Consider the following 9,768-nt stretch of genomic DNA (forward strand, 5'->3'; position numbering starts at 1 on the left):
CACATAGATACAAAACTTTTCTTTGCAGAGTGTGATTGTTTGCAACCTGCAGGAGGATTTGTCAGATAGAGGCATCTCAAGACGATTTGGAGTTGCTTGACAGCTAATAGACCTAAGACTGTATAGAAAGAGGGACATTTCACTTTCCTCCATCCCACAATATAAAAGAAGCCAAATCTATTGCGTTTAAATCACGGCATCTCGCAATGGGGATATTGTTTGCGTTAAACTTGCGTTGAACCCGTCCCTTTATCTACCAGTCACTAGTAAAGGCACAAACACAAAATAGATGTTTTTAACCACCATATTGAATCATGTATAAAACCATGTAACTTACCAGAGTAGTGAACATTTTATCAATGATGATTATAGATCAAATCTACCCCGCCACAAAAGCAACGACCTTCAGGAAAACTATTGATCTGTTTCACTGGCTCGTGTTCCTCCAGGGTTTCAGTTTTACGGAGTACGCATGATCATTATAAATATTTTTGTACAGTCGATGCTATAAACTATCAAGTTGTCTTGCTTTAAATAATTTCTCAACAAGCCTATGTGAACAATAAATTGAAAATTCAGTGAATTATTTGTCTCGAGACTTTCCAAGGTCCTATATGCCAAAGCATGGCGTTGGGAAGCGAAAATGTGATTGATGATTTATTGCGCTGCAAATTCTCAGCTTGAGACGATCAGCTGTGATTTGAAATCAGAAAAAAAGACTTCATAAGTCATGAAAGAAGACAACTAGAGGTGTATTTGAATGTTGCATTTATTAGAGTTTTAATTAGACAAATAACTTTGCCAGTAATTATGATGAAAGCAGTTCCTTCACCCCTCGACGCCACTGTATTTCTTCTCCAGCCCCCTTTTGTTCGATTCAAACTGATGGGTGACTCAAACATTGCCCCTCGACTGCGGCCAGGCCCAGACACTGATCGGAGTGCGTGCCTGTCTCTGCAGATGAGTTTTGGTTCTCTGACGGTTCCTTGGCGGACAGGTCCAAGTTCAGCGACCCGGGCCTCATGCCCCTCCCAGACACTGCCTCGGGCCTGGACTGGTCTCACCTGGTCGATGCAGCACGAGAATTCGAAGGTAACCAGCCTGGCTGAAGCTGCTGGCACCTCGTGTAACCCACCTTCCCTCCCTCCTTACTACCTGTGCCTCTCCCGACTGCTTACCGCGTGTGTGGTTGTACGTCAGTAGATCTTGCAAGTGCTGGCTGACTTGCATGTGTAGGTTTGTGTGAGCTGTGTGTGTGTATTTCTTCTGGTCTATCCTAAAGTGTTGGAGGAAGGTGGCTTTGGGGAATTCTTCTTTTTTGACACCTGTGCTCTGGGCCTCTATTGTGATTCCCATCAAGTACTATTACATGGAAGAAAAGGACTCCTTTCTCAGCACAGACATTGAGCCAATTTTCACACCATAAAGCCACCAAGGAAGAATGTTTCACCGTGGTCCCTCGTGCGATTGGGTTGCCAGGTTTTTGGTTTGGGGTGGTTTAGATTCTTCTCTTGGCCTGTTTTTTTCCTGAGAGAGAGTATTTTATGGATTATGGTGTTCAATCGGGATAGACTTAAGCTTTCACATAGATTTCTGAGGACCCCATCAGTCAAAACTGAAAGTTTTTATTTCACTCTGCTTTTTGGGTGATTAGCATCAACATATCTCAACCATATCATGGTCGACATTATCATTTATTCATTCTTTTTCTGATTTAAGTGCTTTTTCAACCACTGTCATGCCAGCGTGTTTCCCATCTATCGTAGGGATGCAAAAACATGCAATTCTTTTCCCCAAATTGAACTCCATGTGACCCCGGACCAGTGAGCAGGCAATGTAGCATGTGACCATTCATTTGTCATAATTAATGTATTCACCGCAGAGTTTCTTCTTTGATACATTTCCCTGCCACATAGCCTGCAGCATATCGTTTAACCATAGTGGAATCACTGCAGATGATGCAGAGTCTGACTGGCAGCAGCAAGGCAGTTGTCACGGCAGCCCTCCTGGCCCAGAAAACGCTGGGTAAACTTGTGCCCTGTTGCCGAGCAGAAAGTGACTCCAGGCTGCCGTAGCGTCATGTATGTTTAACCAGCTCTGTTTAAAGCCACGGGGAGGGGTAGAAAGAGGCTGGCTGAGATGTAAAGCATTTATAGCATTCATACCCTTAGCCCTGTGGATCCTCAGAGACTGCTCATTTTCATGATGCAAACGGACGGTTTGGATTAGCTTGAAGTGCGCGCACACACACACACACACACACACACACACACACACACACACACACACACACACACACACACACACACACACACACACACACACACACACACATACACCCACACAAACACAAACATTAAAATGAGACTGTGCTCTCTTGACTTTCAGAAGTAGAAGCAGATGGAATTAAAAGCTATCTTTGGTAAATTTCATCAACAAAAGGCTTCTGGTGCAATCACTGAATGTTCTCTTTGCCACCAATGGGTTGATTTATTTTTTCTTTGGTTCTAAATAAACAGGGAGCGAACATGTACACTCAGAGCGACTGCTGTGATCTGTCCTCACTGTAAGCTGTTTTTCCTTTGATTTTTCTGCTGTTTGTCCACTAAATCTGGACACAAGGTCACGGGAAAGTGACATGCTGCTCTTCTGTGCTCTTTTCTGTTTTTTCCTCAAAGTCTTTAATCTTTCTGATGCAGCCATCGAATATGAGGGGAATGTTCATTCATATGTAAATTATGGCCTGGTCTCCCTTTCCTGCCTCGTCTGAATAACCGACTCCGGGCATGACCAGCTTTTGTCTTGGAGTGGATTAGCTTTCATTTTGGGCTAAATTAATGGAAGGGTTTCCTTAATCTTTCCTATGAATATGCAGATTCTACTATCTTCAGGCTCAGACCAAGGGTTTGAGCAAAAGTAGTTTGTAGAGAAAAGAGCACCGCGCTTTAAAACGGAGCACTCCCTAAGCATAACATGCCAAGTTTTGGTTTTCCATGGGGCTTTGATGAGGCTTAAGGGCCTCATATGGTAAAACAAGCGTGACTGGTGTCTTACACCTCCCTGCGATGCACTCCATTATGAGCCAAACAGCTGTCACAGCTCTGAGGGGTGAGGGAACTGGTGCATCACCAACAGGACTGACTTTATCTGTCATTTACTAGAAATGTTCCTCATTGTCTGGTTATAGATCTCTCATGATGTCAGAGCCACCATTGGTGCCTTTGCAGCAGTATTTATACTTCAGCCATTCATTCATACAAACCATGAATGAATTCACCTGTGTGCATGCATGTCAGTGTGTTTTTATGTATTATTTCTGTTGCATGTAAACTTAGTACAGAGACAGGCATTTTCTGTTGCGATGAGAGGCAGATCATGACTTGTTACGTCACTTCTTTTGTCTCCAGACCAGCGCGTGGCGTCTTTCTGTACCATGACAGACATGCAGCGTGCCGAGGCTCTGCAGATCTCAAGAGAGTTGACCAGACGAGTGGCGGAGGCGGAAGGAGCGGCGCTGGGAGCAGAGTAGGCTTTACCAACAAATTCACAAGCACCAATGCTCCAGTCGCAAGCGAATATTGACCGTGTTCTAAATCTGCCCCACTGATTGTCCAGCCTAGCAACGGTTTCTAGGCACAGCGGACCTGTCAATCTTTGGATTCCTCCACATGATGAAGGGGTTTGCGTGAAAGTCTAATAAAATCGATAATCTCTATCTCCAGAAGATGACTGATGGTGGGGCTAGAATTTAACACAGATTGTGATCAATGATTTGAACATAGTCATTTTCAGTCTTTTCTAATCTTGTAGATAATGTTTAGAAAATCCCTTCGCAGGACTAGAATATCCATTGAGTCAGAATCAAAGTGTTACGTACAGAATGACATCAGAAGCCCTGACATGCTCTTCATGTGGTTTTAGAAAGTTTACACTCCTTTTCTCCGCCTGTAGTGCTGTATAGTTTATTTTGATGGTTAGTGATTAAAGGATTGCATCAAGTAACATCTTGGCTCCATTTTACACCCGTTGCAAAGCCACACCAAGCGCAATGCAAAATACTTTAGTGGGGTCAGACCAGTGTAACTGTGATTTTTAGGCTCCTATCTTTCCATGTAAAAGCGTGGCAGGCTTGAAAAAGGGCTCTCCAAAACTCCCGAAGGCCAATGTCCTGGATGTTTTCAATGTCTGTGTCGTTGTTAAGCTCATGAAAAAGCCTGATAATGGGCCACTTATTGCATTCAGGTGAGATGGTGTTGAGAGACATGTGAAACATGCAGGGCAATGCCCCCATGACCTGGATTAGACCACATTGTTTCTGTATGAGTTTCTGCCAGGTGCATTAGTGGCACATTGTGATAATGGGGCAAAAAAGCATTTGTGCCAGTGACCCCTTTAAATCAATGGTACATTGTTGTTCGTTTTTTGGGGGGCTGGGGGGGGGGGGGGGGGGGGGGGGGTTCCCATTATTTTAAGTGTGCGTACTTCACATTACTGATTTGGATTGTTCATGTTCTCTGCTTGTTGGAGTCAAGAGTCTTGACAAAACAAAGAAGTTGAAATTGTGTTTGTAATTTTTAGCTTTTTAATCAGAATTTTTCTTTTTTTTCTTTTGCTCTTTGTTTATTAAATACATTAGCATTAAATTTATTAACATCCGACAACAGTAGAGTCTGCTCGTGTATCTCCAAAGCGGGCCATTTTACATTTGCACACATTGCGTCATTGTGACTAATAAATTATGTTGACGTGAGTTTAGCTAACGGCAGATGACGTTTTTCACTTGTTTTCACTTCAAACGAGTGAGCTGTCACACAGTTGGTGTTGATTTGGGCCACAGTTAGAAATCGCAGTACTGATCTCCATAATGATAAATCAAAGTTGATGAGTTCCTTTTTCCAGCAAAGATTCCCCTCTTCAACCCTTGCACCAGTAAAACATCAAGGTGTCAGTGTACATGGATTTTAAAGAAGATGAGAAGATGACATTCTATTTATTTCTATTTGCTACTTAACACTAAAGATAGAATTTGGACGCACACAACTACATTTGCACATTATTCAATAGCTAACAAGGAGCCCACAAACACCCAGTACAACTTTGTGAGATGACCGAAGAACATGTCTTTAAATTGAAGGCTTAAGTGCCTTAGATTTTATTTTCCTTCAGCATAATCAACACTTTTTGTCCCTCGTGTAACCTCAACAGCAGCGCCCCGTCCACCCTGACCGGGAAGGTCAACCAGTTGGAAGTGATCCTCAGGCAGCTGCAGCAGGACCTCAGAAAGGTGAGCACAGCGAACATAAACTGCCAGCGTCTCAAACAAGCTTTCTGTCACGTCTGCACATTATACAAACAGTGTGTGTGTGTGTGTGTGTGTGTCCGTGTCACACTGCTCAGAAGAACAGCCATTGAGTAATGATTGCCCAGAGGTCTGTGTAATACAAACTCGTCCACTTAATTCAATATCCTGCTTCCTTTCCTTATTGTGTCCCGGCCCAGCATTTTCCCCACCTCTACTAATGTGCCTAAAATGGAGGGAGGAAATGCAGTTTTATCCGCACAAGAGGAAAGCCTGCTTTGCCACGTTAATACCTCCTATTTAAACCTCGCTGACGAAAAGACGGATGTTCTTGTAATGGGAGGGAGGGGTGCTTTTATCAGCTTCTTTTGTATCCATTTATTTTTTTCCCCCAGCGTTGATTTTGTGTGTGTGTGTGTGTGTGTGTGTGTGTGTGTGTGTGTGTGTGTGTGTGTGTGTGTGTGTGTGTGTGTGTGTGTGTGTGTGTGTGTGTGTGTGTGTGTGTGTGTGTGTGTGTGTGTGTGTGTGTGTGTGTGTGTGTGTGTGTGTGTGTGTGTGTGTGTGTGTGTGTGTGTGTGTGTGTGTGTGTGTGTTCTCAGGAGAAAGAGGATAAGGCGATGTTGCAAGAGGAGGTGCAACACCTGAGACAGGACAACATGCGACTGCAGGAGGAGAGCCAGACGGCGGCAGCTCAGCTCAGGAAGTTCACAGAGTGGTTCTTTCACACTATCGACAAGAAACCCTGAGAGAGGGAGGAAGAGGAAGAGAGAGACCCACATAGAGAGAGCAAGAAGGCCTTCACTCCTCCTGGGCACACACTCAACTCCTACTTAAGACTCCCAGATGATTCGCAGGCTATAAAACAAACCATTACCGGACCCCAAGAGTAATCAACACTTCTACAGATAATTCTTTTTTTTTTTTTTTTTTTTTTTTTTTTAGCTGAATGCTTAGGAGACTGTCCTGCCCTGTGTGAGCGACTTGAAACCCCGATCTGAATCTGGAAGTTTGGGGGTCGTCCTCTGAAGTGCAGGCCTGGTTCTGACGTTAAAGGTTGCTCTGTGTTGGCAAATGAGACTTTTGGGAAACCTCATCTCTGGCGCTGAAGAGGAATTAAGAAAGGCAGCCACCCCCCCCCCTCCCGTTACTCTGGACTGGGGTGGGGGGGAGACGGCTCCGCCTGTCTCCCTGAGATCTTCTTACAGTAGTGGAATGTAAAGCTCATTTACTGTAGTCAACATATAATCTACCTACGTTTGTCGCGTCAGTCTACTGTACTGTATACTCAGCTGTACTGTATCATACTGCACACACTGTCACACAGCTGTTTCTGCACCGGCCTTCACGGACACGGGAGAGCAGGGGGGGCGGGACGAGGGAGGGAGTGGGGAGGAGGGGAGGAATGTACTGGGCATAATGAAGTGGTACTTACTGTCTGCTTGCACCAAGAGGAATCCACATGTGGCGGTCTTGAAACTCACGGCAGGAGGGGTTGGGGGTGAAATGAATGTAGCTCAACTGAGACCCCCTTTTTGCAGTTTTCTTTTAAATGTCCTCTAAAGTTCTGGTTTCCAAAGTCACAAAAGTGATTTTTTTATTTAATTTTTTTTGTTACGTTTCTTTTGAATTAAATACACATTTTCTGTTTTTTTCTTTTCTGCATCACATTGTTCGGGTCACATGACAGTAAACTTTGATGTCTGAAAGGTGCTTTTCCTTACACACATTTGTCGGTAGTTTCCATTCACTGTCCCCATGTTTTAGCAATAACAAAGTGGTAGTAACAAAACTGTGTTTTTAAAAATTAAAAAAAGAAAAATGGAAAAAAAAAAAAAAGTGAAAAGAAGTTAGCACAAACGTGAAGAGTTCCTGTGGAGACGCAGTGGTATTTGACATGTATTTATAAAACAGGAAGAGACTGTGCCTAAAACTCTTGGTTGTAAATGGATTGTTTCTTTTTGCTTTTAGTTTTCTTTTATAAACACATGCCTTGTCTGTGGCTCACTGATATAAAATCATGTGTGAATGAGTGAGGGAGTGCGTGTGTGTGTGTCTGCGCGTCTGTATAGTTTATCACAGCAAAACGAGTTCTTATGCAGTGGTTTCTAGAGCATTAGCGCCAGTGAACCACACTTACAATGCCAAATGTGTTTATTTCTGTACATATCTGCCACAGAAGTGTCTTGTATTTAACACTATTATTTAAGCTTATTTAACCTAAAGTTGTTTATTTTATTAAGGGTATTTTTTTCTGCACTAAGGAGAGATAAAGCTCTGTGTATGTTGTAAAGTGTGTAGCTTGCCAGGGCAAAACACTATATATTTAAATATATAAATGACAACTTTGGAGATTCCAACATTTGGATGCTGCTAGATTAACAGTTTGCTGGTTTGTATGCTTTTAAAAATGTCTCTCTCCATAAGCAGTCTCATTCCCGGTGGGACGTTGGTCGCTTTTTGTTTTTGTTTTTTCAAATAAATGTGGTTGTAAAAATAAGTAATTGTGTTCTCTGGTGTTTCTGGTGTCCCCGAATTTGATACACCAATGCTTGAAAACGGGAGGTGAAAAATAAATGAAGCTTTTACTGAACACGTCACACGCATCACTATTCTGAGTGTCTGAGTCGTCTCCAGTTATCGGTGCAGTCACCTTTTCAGCTCAAACTTGTGCTATTGCTGCTTTTGCTTTCACAACATATTCAAGCTGCACCAGAGTCCGACAGCAGCCGCTCTGAAACCACTTCTTCAAGCCGTCCTCAGAACAGCTGCTTTCTGTGCTCCGTACTGTAATTTTGCTTTCACACTGCAATCAGACAAAAAAAAATAAAGAACTCAACTAGTTTGACTTAAATACAACCTTGTGAAAACACTCATGTCTTTTCTCTGGTCTGCTGGCGAAAATATCTAGTTATGATAATTATTGAAAAAGAGAATAGAGTAGTATATTTTTGAGGCATGTAATGTTACAATGTAATTTTGGTTACTTATCATGTAAAATGTACATCATGTAATCTGCTTTGCTATTTTTAATTGCATCAATTCAAATGCAAAACTGATTGTGTCTAAAATTTGAATGACTCTTCAAACCACATGTCGTGTTATTTCATTAAACTGTATTGCCTGTCTGAGATATGAGCTTGAAACGTACTTATCTTTTACAGGTAAATTGGATCAAATGTCAGCCAATAGTTTAAAAGGAATTCATATTGTGAGTAGTTTTTGAGAGTATTTTGTAATTACAGATTTGTAATTGAGTAGAGTTAAGCAGTAGTGCTAACTTTTGTGTATTCCTTTCATCTCTGGGTACGCCAGTGCTCAGTCGTATGATAGAACGGCTTTACATTTTCTGGGATTTGCCTCTAAAGAAAAGCTTTACATTGTGTGAAACATCAAAACGTCACATCATTACATTCTTATTCCAACCTGTTGTATTTTCCATTCATGCAGAGTGGGCTCAACATGATAGGGCTTACAGTTTGTCGACGTTTACCTTCAGTCAGATGTGAGTATGAAGGGCATCAGGATGTGCTGGTCGGCAGATGTTTTTTTTTGGGGTTCTTAACCCTTCCGTCGCAAAGGATTTCCCTGTTTTCAGCCTACATGTCAATCTTCTGCCGAGCTTTAAGTTTCTTGTGCAGGCATGAGAGGCTTCAAAGGTTTTCTTGTCTTAAAGTTCAGAAAAGTTGCTGAGCCAATTTCCAAAATGCCAGACAGTTCATTTAATGCAGGAATATCTTGCATGTCTTAATAGACAGCTGTAGCTTAACTCACATACAGTATGAGTTATTGAGTTCTGATAGACCTTTTTCTGAAGAAAAATGCATTTCACTGTGTTCTGGCCAGCCTGAGACCATCTGCACTCAGTTTTGTCAACAGTGGAGGTAAACAACACTCACAACCACAACATTCATGCTTGCTGAAGACTTTAGTGGTTTTAGATTTGTCCTCATCTGTCCAAGGGCACTTGATATGCTTTTGTCAAAATATTTGACTATTTTTTCAGAGAAAGCGAAGTCGATAAGAGAACAGTGTAGAGACTACCCTATGTAAACTATCACATTAAAAGTTCCATGTGGTACGAGATTATTCAGAACATCTTGTTTTGAATTAGGTTTATGTCTGAGGAACTGAGTTTATGTTTTTTTTTTTAAATCATAATTGCTTAATGATATACCCTATTTACCCAGAATGTGTGAAATTGTGTCTACTCAAACATATATCTTGTTGTATAGTAGTTCCTTTTGAAAATGTTTGCTTATTTTAGAGTCGACCTTCTGTTTCATGGACAAATAATGCTGAAGTTGACCATTGAGATATATGACACTGTGCCTTGGGACCTTTCTGCATGAAGTTTGTATGTCCTCCCTGTGCATGTATGGTTGTCTTTGGTTTCCTCTCACAGTTAAAATCATCACCACCACCACCACAACCACCCATCCATCCATCCAAGCCCCGAAAATGTGTGAACT

The 9,768-nt window shown here is 42.0% G+C and overlaps 1 protein-coding gene across 1 annotated transcript in view; it reads left to right on the plus strand.

Annotated features, from left to right (window-relative positions):
* The window catches only part of LOC308138853 (signal-induced proliferation-associated 1-like protein 2), an 88,226-nt gene extending 81,616 nt beyond the window's left edge, over window positions 1-6,610 (plus strand). Inside the window, exons 19-22 of the mRNA XM_080508128.1 lie at window positions 961-1,092; window positions 3,408-3,525; window positions 5,206-5,284; window positions 5,899-6,610. Coding sequence (XP_080364254.1) covers window positions 961-1,092; window positions 3,408-3,525; window positions 5,206-5,284; window positions 5,899-6,045 — 476 coding nt within the window. The 3' untranslated portion in view covers window positions 6,046-6,610. The remainder of the gene's footprint in view (window positions 1-960; window positions 1,093-3,407; window positions 3,526-5,205; window positions 5,285-5,898) is intronic.
* The last annotated feature ends 3,158 nt before the right edge of the window (window positions 6,611-9,768 follow it).

This window comes from Blennius ocellaris (genome assembly GCF_963422515.1).
Source record: "Blennius ocellaris genome assembly, chromosome: 13".
Taxonomy (NCBI): Eukaryota; Metazoa; Chordata; class Actinopteri; order Blenniiformes; family Blenniidae; genus Blennius; species Blennius ocellaris.